Below are 17,665 nucleotides of genomic sequence, written 5' to 3' on the forward strand. Positions count from 1 at the left end.
TACAGTAAATTATTTTTCAAAGCATACATTGGCTCTTTTTCAGGTCTAATGTTGGTTACTGTCTAAACTCTCCAAAGGCCAAGTGGATGTTAAGGCTTTTGCTAAATAGCATTGTTTTTCAAAGGCGGGAGGGGATGTGACTCCCAACAAACACAGCTGTGATGAGTAGCTCTAAGGAAAATAAAATTTTACTAACATAGTATTTTTGCCAGTTTGGCTTATTCTCCTCCGAGTTTGTTACTCTGTTAACGTGCACAGCTTTGCAGAATAGCTATTCCTATAGTAAAAAGTCTTTTCTCATACCAAAAAGGCTCTCTGGGTTTGATGCAGCTGCTATTTGTCTCCCATTACATAACTACACCAAAGGTTGAACTGTCCTCAAACCCCAGTAATGTCCTTTCAGTTTGTCCTTTCCAAAAAAAGACCCCAAAAATCCCCCTTCACAATTACGAGCACAGTACACAGAGCAGGATCAGGCCCCTGTTTCTGCAGCAGCCCCTCTGCGCCAGTAAGAGCGTGCAGCTGAAGCTTAAAGGATTATGCGTATGTATGTGCAGGGGAAGTCACATGTATACACCGAGTTCGGTGCCACTACCCAGGGCGATGCAGCGGTGTCAGCAGTCTTTTCCTAAGCTCTCCCGTTGTTTACTCCTACTAGAGAAATCAGATATTGGAGTTTCTGCTGAGCTCACTTTGGAAAGGGTCTGACTTGGTGGCCAAAATGTTTCTGCCAGCCATCACGGAGCACCAAGGCAGTGCCTACCAGGTGAGATTTTAAAGAAGTTCACCTTTTAGCTTTTGGGTTTTAAGAGCCTACAAATAATTTACATTAATGCATATAAAACTTGGATTCGTGAAAATGAATAGTGCCATCATTAGAAACCAGTGTTCAGTTTTTAGATAACAGCTCTTTAACAAAAACGTCATTGTTTAAATTTGTCATGCTCCTACTTTTATCTGGTTGTCCAAAAGAAAATTTCAGTAGGCTTTTTCTTTTGCATATCAATTTTCATGCTCTTGCACATTAGGCTGGATTTCTCATTGACTGGTTTTTTTATGTACTGAGTATGTGCTTTTGTGTTTTTTATTAATTGCTCTTAATGTACGAGATCTCAATTTTTCTGCATATTAAATCTAGAAGTAGATCAGTATGGCAGAAGTACAGCAGAGGAATTGATCAAAAGTTAGAATCTAATTAGTCTTTAATAAAGCAAAAAGTTCTCAATGAAAGTGAGATACTTAAATCTTCTATTCATAGCATAATAAAACATACAGCAAACCATACTGTGAAATATTACTGCAAAGCAGCTAAAAGACACAGCAGTATCTAATTAGCTAATTAATCACAATTAAGCTACATTTTCATTTATATTATAAAAGAAGGTAAGCCAAAGGCAAACTTCAAAGCACTGAAAATTTCCTAACTGCTCTCAGCAGCAGCTTTGAATAAGCAGAATGACTGCTGCCCCTTTTAGCATAGTTAAAAATGCTTATGGAGGCTAATCACCATATTTGCAAATCTGTTTTCTACTGTACTTAGCAGAAGACCTACTTTCTTTTAGGGCTCTGTCAGCTGAACTTTATGGCTTTTTTATATAAATGCTAAAGCAGCATAAAAAGGCAGCACCCTGTTTCTCATCCCGCATTGCATCCTTCACATATTTGATTGGTCCCATCATTTAAGCCCAGGCAGTATCCCAGGGATTTCAACAGAAGTTGGGCTGATACTGAAATAATGAAAAAAAGTTAATCAAATGCCTGGACAAAGTGATTCATGTGAACATCTATGTTTGTGATCCGTACATCAGAATGATTCATTTGAACCTCTGTGTGCAGGATCTGAACATCAGATAAGAGTTTATCAGAATATTCTGCATTATTTTCCACAACAGCTAAACATGTACAGCTCATTTAAGTGAAGATAGGCTGAGTAGGCTCCAGTGACCTCCCCACAAACTGTGGTTTACTGCTGGGATGCACCCTGTGCCTGTGTGGGCTATGTAAAAACAACCATTTATCAATCGTTATTAAGAAACTGGCTACCGTGACAAACTAATTACTTCTCGGGCTTCCACCCATTAGCACAGGAGGAAGCAGATTATAAATTTATGTTACATATCAAGGCTCTATACAACTCCAGCAGTAACAAAATCTGCTACAGAAATTGTGCTTTCTTCCTATAGCATGCAAGAGTTTTTAAAATGTGTGTACCTATCAAGGACAATAAGAAATCTTCAAAAATAATCTGATCAAATTAAAAGAAACAAACAGTAATTGCTATATAGCATGTGAATCGATACACTGCAATTAGTAAGAGCTAGTATTTATTTCAATGTCATTCATTTGGCTGTAGTCCCAGGAATTTGTACAAATCCTAACCATGGCTTCCCAAAATACCGTGGATGGGACAGAATGTGGGTAACAGGTGGCTACAAGTAGTATACTCAAGGTGTAATTCAAATATGTTTTTGTAATGGGAAACTTCAGGTTTAGAGAATCCTGGTGTACAGAGGTCCCAGACTCCTTTACACACTTCTTACCCCAAAATTGCCTTTTTTTTTTTTTTTTTGCCCATGGAAACATTTTCCCAGCCTCATACTGGGCGAGAGCAAACAACACCCATTAAGGATATCTAAGGAAGCATCCCTGCCCACACACCTGTGAAAGTGTGGCCAAGGACTCAAATCAAATCATCAAATCCTTAAACCTGTCAACCCTCTGTCAGCATCCTAGAACAGAAAGTGCTAAAGGTTATTACTGGCTTTTTCAAGTTTGATGGAAGGGTCATTCTATACATCCAGGTACAATGGGGAGCCTTATAAGAAAGCAAGATTATTAGTAGAAAATTTTGATGAATAAAAAAAAATCCTTGTCACTGATAAAGTGGAGTAGGGAGTGGCACATGACAAGCAGTAGATGGACAAATTAGAACCCATTCATTGTCAGTAAGGTGCCTCTTAATTAATTTCAAGCCCCTGGAAAATGAAAATTCCTACTCCAAATCTTACAGTTTAATAATAGCCACCCTTAGATCAGCATTAATATTATACTAGCCCTCCTACAAGTATTTTATTCAGACATTATAAATGGAATAAGATGCAATCAGTAAACATTCAGGTTCATCCAAGAGGCAGCTAGAGAATGATATTTCCTTCAACAGCAATAGAAATTAAAAGCCACAGGAGTGTCAAGAACAAGATGTCTCAGACTTGCTGACAATTATCAGAAAGATATCTGTTTATCTCCAACGGATGTGAAAAATTTTGAAGTCATTTCAGCCTGAGTGCAATTCTGCTGAGAGCCTATTTTCCCTTCAAACTCAAACCAGTTATATACTCATTGTTATACATGTTATCTGAGAAAGAACTATGTCAATATTTTTGCATTTACTGGAAACCTGGTCCCTGCAGTCTGAGTCTGTTTCACAAGAGCTTCCTACACAGTCAACACGATGTCTTGTTGATAAGTCACTGGGTCAGCTTTCACCGATGTTTCTAATAGGAAATGGCATTACATTATAGTTTCCAGGAAAACTACCATCTGTGCCTCCTGTCAGTCTTTGCAACTGGCAGCAAAATAGCTGTGGGGAATGTTTTCATCCTGCCAGATTTCAGCAGTGTTCCCTGTCACAAGTCCTAAGCATGGGTGAAACTAACAAACAGCGGGTTAAGATAAGAGCTGCTGTTTCCACCCTGCCAGCTCACCGGGCCAACTCATTTCCAGTCATTCCAGCAGAGTTGGTGCACCTTGGACGCTCTGTCCCTGGAATAAATTCAGTCTGCAATATGTAGGATAGGGATAATGTGCATTAAATTTGATTGGCAAGAATCTCCCTTCTTTACTGAAGTGATCCCGATTTACACAAACCAGAAGCACAGTGTTTGGTTCACATACATTCTTTACCTGGAACCCGAGCAACTCCAAAATGCTGGAAATGCAGAGGTCTAGCCACTTGCTGATGTAAATTATCAGTTTGTACCTATGAGCTAAACAAATAAAGTAGCTAAACAAAGAAATTTACCATGAAATTGTCATGTAATTTTATATTTTCTCAATATTAAAAAGGCCTCAGCAGAAAATTTTAAATTTGTCTCCATGATCTGATGATCTCTACATAAAAAAAGGAACATGTAAGTTTCATAAACATTTTTTGCCCCAAACCAGTCTTAACTGACTTGTTTTTCTATAGCTTAAGTGTCTGTAGATACTGGGGGGAAGAACTCCTGTAGTTAAACACTGATGACTATCATATAGAAAAGATCCTTTAATTAAATCGCCCACCTAATATATTTGACTCCTTAGGTCAGAAAAAATGAACTAAATACTTTAATTAAAGACAGTGGGACAAATTGTATCTACTATGTAAATCTACTAAGTCCCAGTTACTCTGAACATCATCACAATAGTAAGAAGCTTTCTGAAGGCGCGTGTAAACCTTGTTAGATCCACTGAGTTGAAGTACTTCACATGAAAAGAAACTGCAACTTATATTCAGTTTTAAAATGAATTAAAATATGGGCTTGTGTGCTCTCCAAGGAACTGGAATTGTATGTTTTAATTAAGTCTTTTGGTTTCTGAGGCTCACCAGTTACAAGCACAGTGGAAATTCCAACACTGGTTAAATTTTTAAAAATATTTTTCTCACTGAACTAGTTAAAAATCTGAATATATATAGCAACTTGCAATCATCTTGATACTGAATTTTAAGTTTGTTGACACTTAGTCTTAAAGTAGGATAGCTGCATCAAAATCAGCTTCCAACGGCTCTGAAAACATGGGCCAGGAGCTGCAGTAGTGCTGACTGGCTGCTTGTATTCAGCACACTGAATGGCAGTGTCTACTCTGCTGATGCTTAGAAGCTGTCACGTCTTGTACTCCAATTAGTCCACTTTATAAAATCCAGAACTCAAAGCATCTTATGAAGCCTATTTTCTAATACTACATTAATTCTAATTATTCCTGTTATTTAATACACTATAAGTGAATATGAATACTAGGAAAATTACAGGGGTTTTGGTTTTGCATATACATAATTTTTTTTTTAAGAAAAGTATTACCTAGTGAATATTTGGGCATCTCAGAATTGTATCTCATTTCAGAAACCCAGGCAGCTAGGGCTTGTAGATAAATACAGGTAACTGCTGTGTGAATTCACCCTGCCTGGTGGAATACCCCATCTTTAGAAATGCATGAAAATAAGATCTCTCACTTTTCACAGTAATGAAATCTTAACCCACAACATATCCATGATGTATTCAAAGCTCCACTGTTCACTCTATGGTGAATCCTTTCTCACTGCACACAAATGTTAAAAAAAAAGAAGATATGCCAGGTTTATGCCAGGTTTTCCATGCAGAGGCTCTTTCAGAATTCCGTGATAAAGTTAAGTCAGGAAGAGGTGGAGCAGGAGACCAGACACACTCATCTGATAGTGGGACTCACAGAAGCTAACAAAACATGATCAAGTTTATAGAGTTAACCCATGCAGAGCTCCCACTACAGCTGTTCCTGAGCAGCTGGGAGGAGGGCACAGCCACCAGCGACCCAGCTCCCACAGAGGCTCTATTACAAAGAAATAAACAGCATAAAAAAGCAATATTTATCTGGAGTGGCAGATGTCCCTGGCAGATAGCATCTGTGTCTGAACACAGGACTCCTTCCACACAAATCTTCAGGGGCCTTAATGCTGGACTATCACCTCTCCACAGAACTTAGTCTCCACATTTTGCAGGAATTTCATTTGCCCCTTCTACCCCGTAGTCTTTGGTTATTACAACCTTCCAGACCACTACCACACTGCTGCTCTCTAACTGATATAAAAGCCTCTTAAAAACACCCTTTGGCAATTTTTATTGCTGTTTCCAGAGTAGCTGATCTTTTTGTCTGTCTTCATTGGAATGTATTATCTGTTCTCATAAGCTTTAAGCTGCTCAAAAATTGAGGGGAAAAGAGGAAAGAAAGCAAACACAGTTACCCGTTTCTGATGGGTACACGCGTTGCTTTGAGCAATCTTCTATGAACTCTGGAGCCAGAAGTTCTTCAGTTCTAGCCTAACATACAGAAGATGTATATCTTGAAAAACAGTTGCCATAACCTAAAATCAAGTTTTCCTCTTTCTTCCAATCCAAACGAGCATCTGAACTGATTTGTTGATGCTTACTGATCTATGACAGCAATCTGCAGAGACTTACTTCTGACATGCCCTTACACAAACTCAAAGAGATGAACAACCTACATAGAAACAAAGTGTGCAGCTGACATTGTTAATAGTTTCATATTATATGGAATTATATATTTTACATAATAATGATGTAAACAAAAGGTTAAAACATGAAAAAATACTGCATCTATTTAGTAGGTTGCCAAGAGGCCAGGGGCAGTAGGTACATTATCACAGCAGAAGCAGGATCTGAATAACCAGGTAGCTCCTGTGCAGATGATTTACCACAAAGATGGTGCTTACACTGGATCAAGGGGAGGCAATAAGCTATGAAGGTGGAAATGGGCGCATAGCACTCAAATCGAACAGAATTAAGCAGGAGTAGGCAATAGTTGGACAGTATGAGTCAAAGGTCTCTTTTTTTTATCTTTAATTATTGTTATGCTGCTACTAAAGCAAGTTCATTCTGCAACGGGACTGGGTTTGGAAAACCAAAAACTGAACCTAATGATGAGGGTGAAATCAGTGGGACCAGGCAGCTGGGCACTTGCTCTTCCCATCAGTAGCAAACTCCTTGCTCTGTGCTCCCTCTTGCAGGACCAGTCCTACTGTGCAAAGAAAAAACCACCCTCTTCCAACTGACCTACTCTTGCTTTTTTATTTGTACTTTTTAAACAGCCAAGACAGAGTTAGATTCAATGCTACTTTATACATTGATTATTCCTGTAATTTAGTCATGGCTCCTTTCACATTATATTGTGCTGAATTAACTACATCATAAAATGGAACTGATATCAATTATAAACATACCACATGTCAAACTGGTCAACGATTGCACCACAAAGACATAAATGATAGGGTTGGAAGGGGCCTGTTTTTCAGCCCAGCACCCAGCATCAAGCAGGATTTTCTTCTCCACTAATGTTTAAAGCATTTTATCTGAGCTGTATCATTATACTGAGGTGTTCAAGGCCAGGCTGGATGAGGCTTTGAGCAACCTGGTCTAGTGGAAGGTGTCCCTGCCCATGGCAGGGGGGCTGGAACTGGATGATCTTTAAGGTCCCTTCCACCCCAAACCATTCTGTGATTCTATAACAATATGAGCAACTCAGCAACTGCTGAAGGAAAGTCTGTTCTGAAACCTACTTGCCTGTACTGCTGTGGTTTTTTTCCCCTCACATCTAACCTGGGAAATCTGGTTTTAGTTTTAGTTTTCTCTATATCCAGCCAACAAGCCAACAATTAATCCCTATGGCATGTGTATAAGCTACTAAGCCTAAAAAAATGTCACATTACCCAGACCCAGAGAGATAACAGCAATGTGCCACTTCATTCTCTTGCATCCCAGAGCTCAGAGCATGTTCCCCTTAAGTTACAACTAACTGCAGGTAATCTATCTTCCAGAAATACCAATCATATATTATTTAAAGTTTTAAGAATTAATTCATAAATAACATTTAGCATGTCACTTTCAAAAACCACCTTTCAAGCCCTAGTGAGTTGCTGACAATCTACCAAGTCATGGTTTATGCTCATACGCAACACTTCTGGCCAAGCTTTTCAGTCTTCTCAGTCCTGATCTGAAGCAAATCTGTGTCGTCCAGCAAAGCTCTATGTCGTACCCCATGCAGTACCCTTGGGTTTCAGTCTTTGTAGAAATTAAGAGATCCTGTGGGAACTCTAGAAAACCTGATGAAGGCAGAAGTCTTCAGCCTGTTTAGAGACTTAACTTGCTGGCAAGGGCTTTGTTAGCTATGTGTGGTTTATAATGATATTAGAGCTTATGAAAGCACACATTAAGAGGTTAGATAATCTAGATAAGATCTATCTCACATATAGATAACAGAGCAAGTAGACAATTTATTGTCTAAACAAAATCTGCAGAGCAAGAGACAGTGCTATAGCTGGATAGAGGTTTGGGTTTTTTAAAGTTAAATAAAATAATCAGAGCATAGAATGGTTATCTTTAAAACTGTTAACCAACCTGCTCTGCAGCTTAGTGCTGCATTATGAATGAAAATGTCTGAAAAAACCTGATTGCAGCTATGGACTCTGAAATACAGCTAAGCAGCACTTCATTTTTCCTCATTAAAGTTCATTTTATGGATCGTTCCTAAAATAATCTTTGCCACCAAGTGCTCTTAAGTTTTTGTGTAGTGTAGTAAGAATTTTTCTTAAGTACTTCATGCAAATTTTTATCAAAATAAAACCACCTTCAACTTCTATGGCATGTAAAGAAATTGGAGTTTGGCCAAGTATCAGAACCCTAAAGGTACTTCTACTCTAATACCCTTCCTACTTTGCTGTTTCCCCTGTGAACTTACGATGATTAAAGTCCTTCTAAAGTTTTGAGGCAGCAAAGACCTGATGCCACAGGTCGTAACACACAGTTATCCACAGCACATACACAATGCTGTATCTGGACTATCTATCAAATAGGAATGTAGGAATTTTCTGCCATTTGGGAATTGCAGTGGCTTTATAGTATCCGTAATGAGTTGTTAAACACAAACCAAGAAGCACAGACTTTGCCTGAAAAAAACCAAACTATAGGCAGATAGAGTAACTCAACCCAAACTGAGTAACCTTTTTTAGTGTTTCTCTGGTGTTTATTTCATAAACACCTGCTTCATTTTTAATTAAGGGATTATTCACTGGTGTTTATTTGCTATGAAAGAAAGCCTCAGAATCTGTACAAATAAGAAATTATTTTGAAAAAGTAAGGCAACTCTTGGTTTTAGTTGACAACATCACTTAAAAAACATACTTCGAAGGTTCATTCATCTGAGGAGTTCCCATTATAAAAACCAAAACAACCACAGTATAAAATACAGTATGGGATAAACTATCAACCTGCAGTTCAAAAACTCTTTCAAGAAGTGATCCATTTTCAAGGTGTAGAGAACATACACGCTCATAGCCATTAATTGCGAGTGACACGCAAATACTCTGAGAACAATCGTCTTTTCAACTTTTCAAAAAAGGAAACAGAATGAAATCCATAATACCATCAGAAAATGAGGCTCACTTCATTAATGCCTTTTCACAATACCAAGACAATCTCTAAATTCAAAGTAAACACCCAGAAACTTTTCCTCCAAGCTTGTATCACAAGCTAGCTCACCTTCACAAGCAGCACAAGCACCTGCGCCCTTCGTAACACAGGAATTTTTAAATACTGATTGTTTAGGACGTATGGCCTATAAAAATGGAACCTCAAAGCTACATATTCTCATCCCAGGTTAAAAATAAAACCCACGCTCTTGAACGAGAGCTGTTGATTGCACTTGCAGGGAATGGAACAGTCTCTCCAATGTCCCCGGAGAACCCCAGCGCAGATGACAATACCATAACAAACCTGCCTGCTCCAGCAGCCCGTATATTTTAAGTAGTAAATCTAAAACTCAGAGACTAAAACTGAGCTGGATCCAACAGCTCGCTCCCCTCCAAGCACAGCCTCTCACTTCTTGAAACTGGCTGTAAACAGGGAAAGGGAGGGGCCTGCCGCCTGCCAAGCCAAGCAGAAACTTGTGAGTAACTTATAGAGGAAAAACAAGTGCAGCGCAGGCAGGCACGCAGAGCAGCACGCTGCCTGGGCGCTGGCAAGAGGCGAGCACCATGTTTTCAAAGAGAAACAAGACAGGGCTTTCCAGGCAGCTTCCTTCCTCGGAAACGCTGCTTATCAAACGCGTGCGGATCCGGCAGCGCGGAGGAATGTAAAACGTGAATTAAAGGTAAGAGGCTTTAGAGCAACTGAGGTTGGGGCTGTGGGAAAGGCAGGCTGGAGAGCGAGCGGCGGCTGGCAGGACGCGCTTTCCTTTGACTTTTTAAGTTCTGATTTTAATTTCCAGTGTGATAAAAGTCTAAAAGCAGCGAAGACCAAGGGGAGCATTAGGGAGGGCTGAGTCAGGCCACAGTAAACAAGAGGACTGCAGCGTGCCCTTATGCAACAGAGTCCACCTGGGACTGCAAAACTACTTGTGACTGGAGAAGAGGTTAGCTCAGATAATCGAGAAAAACTGCTGCATCCGAAGCATCGTAAGGACTTACCCAGACATGGCCTGTGAAGACAAAACTGCCTTTAAAATGACAAAAGACATGGCTGGGTAAGAAATGCTGAGCTGGGCCTGTGCAGCACAGCAAACAGGTTCAGTGCCTTCACAGGTAAGTGACAATTAAAATGGGCGATTTCTACACTGGTGGCAAAAGTATCTCGTCATTTAGAAGTCTTCGTAATAGTTTCTTCAGAAAATATTTTTACTTTTGATTTTATTTTCGCTCATTTCAGAGGTAAATTTCGTAATTTCCTAAGATTACTATTTAACACAATGAACTGCCTGCCATGTCTGTCATTAAAATAGAGTTGTCTTATTTAAGGGCATTGAGAGGATGTGAAGTAAAAAGGGGTGATTACTAAAAACACTTGTGAAACCAGACATCCCCCTGCTCTATAAAATGTGGTAGCAAAGACTGTTGATCTTTTGAGACAATGTGCAGGCGAGTATTCTGTGGCTGATGTAATTCAGTCTGGAGTAATCAAAGCTCCATGCTTAAGGATAAACCTGCATAATGGAATTACCTGATTGTATCCTTCCCTGTGCTTAGTCACCCTTGCACTCACTGTAACGCGTATATTTGCAATATCTAGTTCCAGTCTGCTGCTTTGGTTGAATCAAGTCATAACAGTTCAATGGGATGTAATTTCGGTTGCCTTCAACTGTGCAAAACAGCTTTTTTTTTTTTAAAAAAAAAAAAAAAAAAAAAAAAAAAAAACAACAACTTTCTTAAAAACTTAAAACAACAGATGCTTCCTGAAAATAAACTGGGTTGTTTTCAGTGCTCAAAAATAGTAGGAGGATTGAAAGACAACATAACAATATCATACTTCCTTTTCATATGCAATACTACAGCTAAAGAACTGATTTGAGAACACAAAAAAATGTTTTTCCACAAAGGTGAAGGAAAGCTTTGAAAACAACAGAACTGCATCTTATGCTGCTGCCACTTATCTGAGGAGATCCAGCAGTGGAATATAAATTTGTTTGCCCAGTTAAAACTACTGTATTTGTAGCCTGATCTCTGGCACAAGCTATGGTATTTAGAAAAAAAAAATGCACACAGAACTGCCATGGGAAATAAAAAATGGAATTTGACATGATTCTGGAACAAATTCCGTACTACAGCTGAAGTGTCAAAGGATTAGCACTGGAGACACGCAACCACGTATTCATATGCTTACAAAACCCATACCGTATAGCCATATGGTTCATGGAGTATAGCATGTCTAGTAACATTCATTTTAATTGCACAATGTTTATTGTGGATTTGATTAAATCTTGTTCTCTCCAGAAAGAATGCAGGTACGTGTGGTTATATTTTCATGTACGGGCTAAAAGGGAAACACACAAAAGAACGCTGAGTGTCTGACAGAGTACACGTGACGTGGGAAATCACCTGCTGCATAAATTCTACGCTGTCCCAGAAATGGGCTGGAAGGAATAATACCATGATTTTAAGGCTATGAATGCTTTCAGTTGTACTTTAGAGATTACTTATTTCTGCGTCTTGGAAAGAGACTTTCTGTGATTGCTTTGAAGTTCACTGGGTTCAGTTGAAATGTTATCTCTTTCCTGATGATAAAGGAAAGATAGCTGGACAACAACTACTGATACTAGCATACTTTTTAAAGAATTCAAGCTATTTTGAGAGGAAATGATAGCTAATTCTTGCCTTTTTGGAAAGTCAGGCTGCCCTGATATTAGGTTCCCTAGACTACAGAGGTCCATTGTTTTTTCAGAACTAAATGGTTTAGGTTGGAAGTCTGAATACGAACTGACCTATAAAAAACCCCTTGACCTCATTTCCCAGTTTCCTCTAGTCTTTGTAAATTTTATCAGTGATCCAGTATACATCCACCATACTGCCTCGGATATGCCTCCTAAGAAATAGCTTTTCAAGAGAAACCTTATTTAACACCTTAGAGAACTCTTTCTCCATCTTACTGCTAAGATTTGTGCTTCAGCTTACAGCCTTCAGTTCTTCAGCACCTATTCTTATACCTTATTAGCTATATAAAATGTACTGTTTAATAATTTTTAAAAACATTGTACTGATCTTCAAGTATATTACATCGGTACTTATTTTAAAGATACACTGTTTATTATTTACTTGTTGAATGTCCTGTATCAACTCATTTGCCACTAATTTCATTTAAATTACAACTTCAGAACATTTACTAGTCTCCTGAAATTATGAATCACAGATGGCTTTATTCTAGACTAACAATATCAAAAGGCATTTCAGTCACTGACCTTAAATTGATGAGTTACGTCCATCTTCAAAATGTTTTCTTTGTACTACATTGCATTTCACTTACAATATAATATTTCAACAATACTTTCTCTGTTTCTCTCTACAGAAAAGCTGGTAACCAGCAGAGAAGATACAAAAGCTAAAATCACTATGTGGAGCTGTGAAACCTTAAACAACAGTACCGAGAACAGTGAGGACCAGCATCTCTGCCATGACTTCCACCTTGTGCTTTCCATCTTTTCCCTACTCTACCTCATTATATGCTTCCCGATTGGCCTCTGTTACAATGGCTTGCTGGTCCTAGTTAACCTATATAACAAAGCTACTATGACTATGCCAGACGTTTACTTCGTCAACATTGCCATTGCTGGTCTCATCATCAACGCTCTGGCACCTATGTACCTTCTAGGTCTTGCCAATACAAAATGGGCCATCTGGAATTCCAACAATGAAGTTTATATCACCTTACTTATTTTATTCAACGTCTCGTCTTTAGTTACCATGTACTCTACCACGTTACTCAGTCTGGACTACTACATCGAACGTGCTCTACCTAGAACTTACATGTCAAGCGTGTACAACACCAAACACGTTTGCGGATTCATATGGGGTGGTGCCATGCTTACAAGTTTTTCATCTCTCCTGTTCTACGTCTGCAATCACGTATCCACTAAAATAATTGAATGTTCCAAGATGCAGAACAAAGAAGCAGCAGATGCCATTATGGTTTTTATCGGGTATGTTGTACCAGCTATCGCTGTACTGTATGCACTTGTACTAATCTTGCAAATACGCAAAGAGGCTACACCACTGGATCAAGACACTGGACGATTAGATCCATCAGTGCACAGGCTTTTGATTGCCACAGTCTGTGCACAGTTTGCGTTATGGACACCCTATTATGCTCTTCTCTTGGTAAGCACATTTACTAATGCACAAGGAAGAATTGCAGATGAAAATTACAGTCGAATATTACATTTTACCAAGATTTTATCGAAATTCTTGGCTTTCTCAAGCAGCTTTGTAATGCCTCTGCTCTACAGATATATCAACAAAAACTTTCCCAACAAATTACGACGTTTGCTTAAAAAGATACACTGTGGGAATCAAGGGTGTTCTCATGAGCGCACAGTAGTACAGCAAGTTATGACATAGGTATGAAAAAACCCTCTGGTGCTCTGTTACTGCAGTACTTAACTTACCCGTGCGATATTGCTGTGTTGGCACTCGGAGCCACGAATGTCAGAGTCCCAGCCAAGAGGCTAGAAGAAGCCTTCCATTACAGTTAAATGAAACTGTCTTAATTTTCAAATAGTTAATTGTTTGCTGAAATCTTGGGAGACTCTGGCCTATGTGCTGTAAGACCTGTGACATCTGCTACTTCCAGTGCACTGAAATGGTTACAAAGCATAAACTCTTTTGTCTTCATCGTTCTAATATTCTTGTCTGAAGAAATCACTAAGCAGTTTATTGAAGTCTTGACTGAAGACACAGCACCTTGTATCTTGTGTAGAAAAAGGTAGTACCTTATTTTCTGTACAAAGACATAGCAGTGCTATCCTTGATGAAGTAAATAGCATTTTTCAATGAAGACGATATAGATGATCTTTACTAAAGATCATATTATCCAATTATACATGTCCAAGTAGTAAATGTTAATTATAAATTAAATTATTTAATTTCTTTCCCCATCACTGAATCCTCTCTAAAAGAAGCCTAATTTACCATTTTCAGAAATTATTTTATCACACAAACTAACCTAAGTTTTAACATTTACAGTAAATTAATTTTTTTTAGATATAACAATTAACAAAAATGTGTTTTATTTTTCCAATGCTTTGTTTGAATCCTAAAACATTTCAAGAATTCTGAAATATTTATTAACTAATTCTAAGGGAACTGAGAGATGTTTGTTCCGCATATTCAAATGAAGGACACAGAGGTTTACAAAGTTAAATCAAAATTTAACTAGTAAAGAATGTCTGGCTAAGTGTTATGGTCCACATATGTTCATGTAACAAGAGTAATTATCTTAAAAATAAATATGTTTATGATTAACATTTTGTATTTTCAAGGGATATGTTTGCAACAAATAAATTAAAATCTCTTTAATCTAGGGCATCACTGGAGGTTTGGAAACCATACAAAATCCTTCAATGCATACAAGATTTTAAAATAGGAATAATATATAGGAATCCCCGTCAGCATCAGCTTTTCGCTGACCTCTCCGAAATGGAGTGCCTCCCAATGTGATTCTTGAGTACACAATAAAAGTAGAGTTTCTCTGTTTCACAGTGGGGATGAAGAAATACAATACAGATTGCCAAATTTTACTGAGTGTATGAAATACATAAGAAACACAAACATGCTGCAGGAAGCAAATTAACAGTTACCCACAACAGCAAACTACAAAATGCTGACCCAAGAACTACCTGTTCCTATGCTGCCATTGCATTATTGATGGCAGAGCAGGGTAGAAGCTAAATTGATATTCTCCCGCTGGTTTTGGGGCAGCAAAGCATCTTTTTCACTTACCCTGCAACACAGCAGAATAATGTTGTTGCTTAATCTGTCACAACACAACTTAAATTCCATGACTTCATTCAAAAAATTTGTCTTTTCAAGCCTCTGGTATAAAAACAACATGGAGCAAAACCAGAATTGAACCTTGCCCATCACTTACAGCACAATCTCATCTGATAATTGGTCATTTGTCAGCATAGGAACATGCTTAAATGCTAAGTGGGAAGCAGGTGAGGAAGAGCCTTTTCAAATCTTTTCCCTTGTCTTCAACGTTATTCAACTAATTTCTTCTCATTTGCTTATCTTCTTCCTATACAAGCATCCCTAAGTTATCAATATCCTGGTGAAAGACTCTCCATTAATCTTTACTTTTTAATAGCTTTTCATATTCTATTGAATATTTTTTTAGCCCTTAAACCCTGTAGAGTAAATCATCTATTTTTATGGTGCTTTCTCCATACAAAAACTACCCAGCACAACTCCCATCAATTTACTTCATCATTTTAGCCTGTTGATAAAGCCATGTTAAGGAATTAAGCCTTTCTTTATCACTGTGTCTGAATCACAGACTGATTTATAGTGCCTCTAGGCTGACATGATACTGGCTGCTTTGGTAAACCGTTCGGCTGCTTGGGTTTTTTTCCCCTTAACTTGAGACGTTTTCTATGAATTTCAAAACATCTTGAGCATTCAAGCTCACTTCTACACATCCTTTCTTTAAACTGTCAAGCAAATAGGATCCTCTTCTTCCCATCCAAGGAAAATTAGGTTTCCTAATGCACCACATTACATCTCTCATGTAAAATCTGTTAAAGAAATTCTGTCCTATTATGCAGGAAAAATTCCATCAGGGAGGAGCTGGCTTATCTGGTGTGAATAGAGGCTTCCAGAAATGGGACGCTGCCAGGGTTGTGTGGCTGAGCAGGCAGCATTAAGTGCAATTTTAACTTCCACGTTGCTTCCTTACTTCTGTTTCCCTTTTCTCCAAAGACATCTGACTTTCTGCCTCTAACAGAACTGTCATATTTCTGTTCCTTTCTCTCCATGTTAAATTCCTGCTTTCAGATCATGGCTTTTATAATTTACCTTTTTCTCTTGCCTTTTTCACTTCCCTGTGCTATTTAATTTTCATTGTGCTCCTCTGTTTCTATCCATGCTTGGTCTTATACGCTGGGTACCATTCACATTTACTTCATTAGACTGCCTCCTTTATGATGATACAAATCTTATTCAAAGATTTGACATTACAAATGGATTCATGTAAAATGGAAGCTGCTATTTAAGAGATGGAGAAAGAACAAGTTTTTATATAATTTACTCTTGAAATCTCAATTTTTTTTTCTAATCTTTTTTATTGCAGCAGAGTAAAGTATGTTTGCATGTATGCTTGATAATATACTAAGTGTGATGGCAATCGTATAGATAAACAACTTTCCTAATTTAATGAAGATTGATATCCGTTCACCTTTTAAGAGTTAATTTCATGTATTAGTTGCCTCAAAGAAACTGTGCCATGGAGCTGCCTGACTGCTGTTTTGTTAAGGAAATTCTGAACTTAATTGCAGCACCCTCACGTGGTATCTCTTAAAAAGCAGTATCCCAAAAAGCGAGCACTTTGCAATAGTTATATAAAAAAATAGAAGAGCAATTGCAGTAAAATACTTAAGGAAATACATGGTATCATAAATATGGAAGAACTTTTATGGACAAATCTTTAATATAAAAAGTTCTCAAGAATGGGGCCTTTCCATTTCACATACCTGAAGGTTTCTGATGACTGTAAATAGGCACTTATCTATTTCACATTTAAATAAATATGAATACTGTATATATGCAAGATAAAAATCAGCCTACTGATGTAAAAAGAATTTGCAAAGAATTTATTAAATTATTTCTTGAAGTGTATCATTGAAATGCAAACCTCTGAACAGTAAGGTGTACTGTATGTTTCTGTATGTATATACTGTATGCTAGAAAGTAAGCACTAGTTAAGTGCCATTATTAACAGTGTTATTTTCTCACAAAATTACATTTAATATTTGAGTTGATCTATGGCTTATAGCTCTCGTGCTGAACCACCAATTAAGTCAAATCAATGAGATAACAAAAAATGTTGCTCTTTGCTCCTGCTTAAATTATTAACATAGCTAGCTCAGGACAGGTCCTTGTTGACTAACCTAGTAGAGGTCTTTCAAAAGTTTTCATTTGGGAATCCAGTTGAGTTGGTCTCTGAAGACACAATTTCAGTTGATAAGGTGATCAATCCCTAGAAGATTTCTGGTTCTACTAAAATTAAGAGATGTGGCCTTCAATACTATGTCGAAATACTGTAGAAAAGGACTTTCTGCAAAGCTGCACAAAGGAACTATTGACTCATAATAAATTCTCAATAAAATTGTTGAAGTGTATCTGGTCAGTAAGATGTGTGATTTATTTTTGGCCTTCCTGATAAAAACCTATTGTAGACAAGGTTAAGCCCATGTTGTTTCACTGAATCAAAACATAACAAATTGCATGACTTGGATGTCAAATCAGACATATTAAGTTTTCCAGGCCATAATTTTGATATTATTAAAATCTCATTATTCATCAGCGTGAAGGTAGCTGAGAATGGACGTGAAAAGGCACACAACCCCCAGTTCTTTTCAGCATAAAGTATCCTGCAACTAA

At 37.9% G+C, this 17,665-nt stretch overlaps 1 protein-coding gene across 1 annotated transcript; it reads left to right on the top strand.

Annotated features, from left to right (window-relative positions):
• The first annotated feature begins 478 nt into the window (after positions 1-478).
• On the top strand, positions 479-13,627 carry GPR146 (G protein-coupled receptor 146). The gene is made up of 2 exons (XM_010076967.1): positions 479-766; positions 12,579-13,627. Exon 2 carries the CDS (start codon positions 12,623-12,625, stop codon positions 13,625-13,627), a length of 1,005 nt encoding a protein of 334 aa, XP_010075269.1. The 5' UTR covers positions 479-766; positions 12,579-12,622.
• The last annotated feature ends 4,038 nt before the right edge of the window (positions 13,628-17,665 follow it).

The sequence above is a fragment of the Pterocles gutturalis genome, unplaced genomic scaffold, assembly GCF_000699245.1.
Source record: "Pterocles gutturalis isolate BGI_N339 unplaced genomic scaffold, ASM69924v1 scaffold12968, whole genome shotgun sequence".
NCBI lineage: Eukaryota > Metazoa > Chordata > Aves > Pterocliformes > Pteroclidae > Pterocles > Pterocles gutturalis.

Coding starts and splice junctions, on each gene's coding strand:
- GPR146 (XM_010076967.1), top strand. CDS start 12,623: ATGTGGAGCTGTGAAACCTTAAACAACAGTACCGAGAACAGTGAGGAC.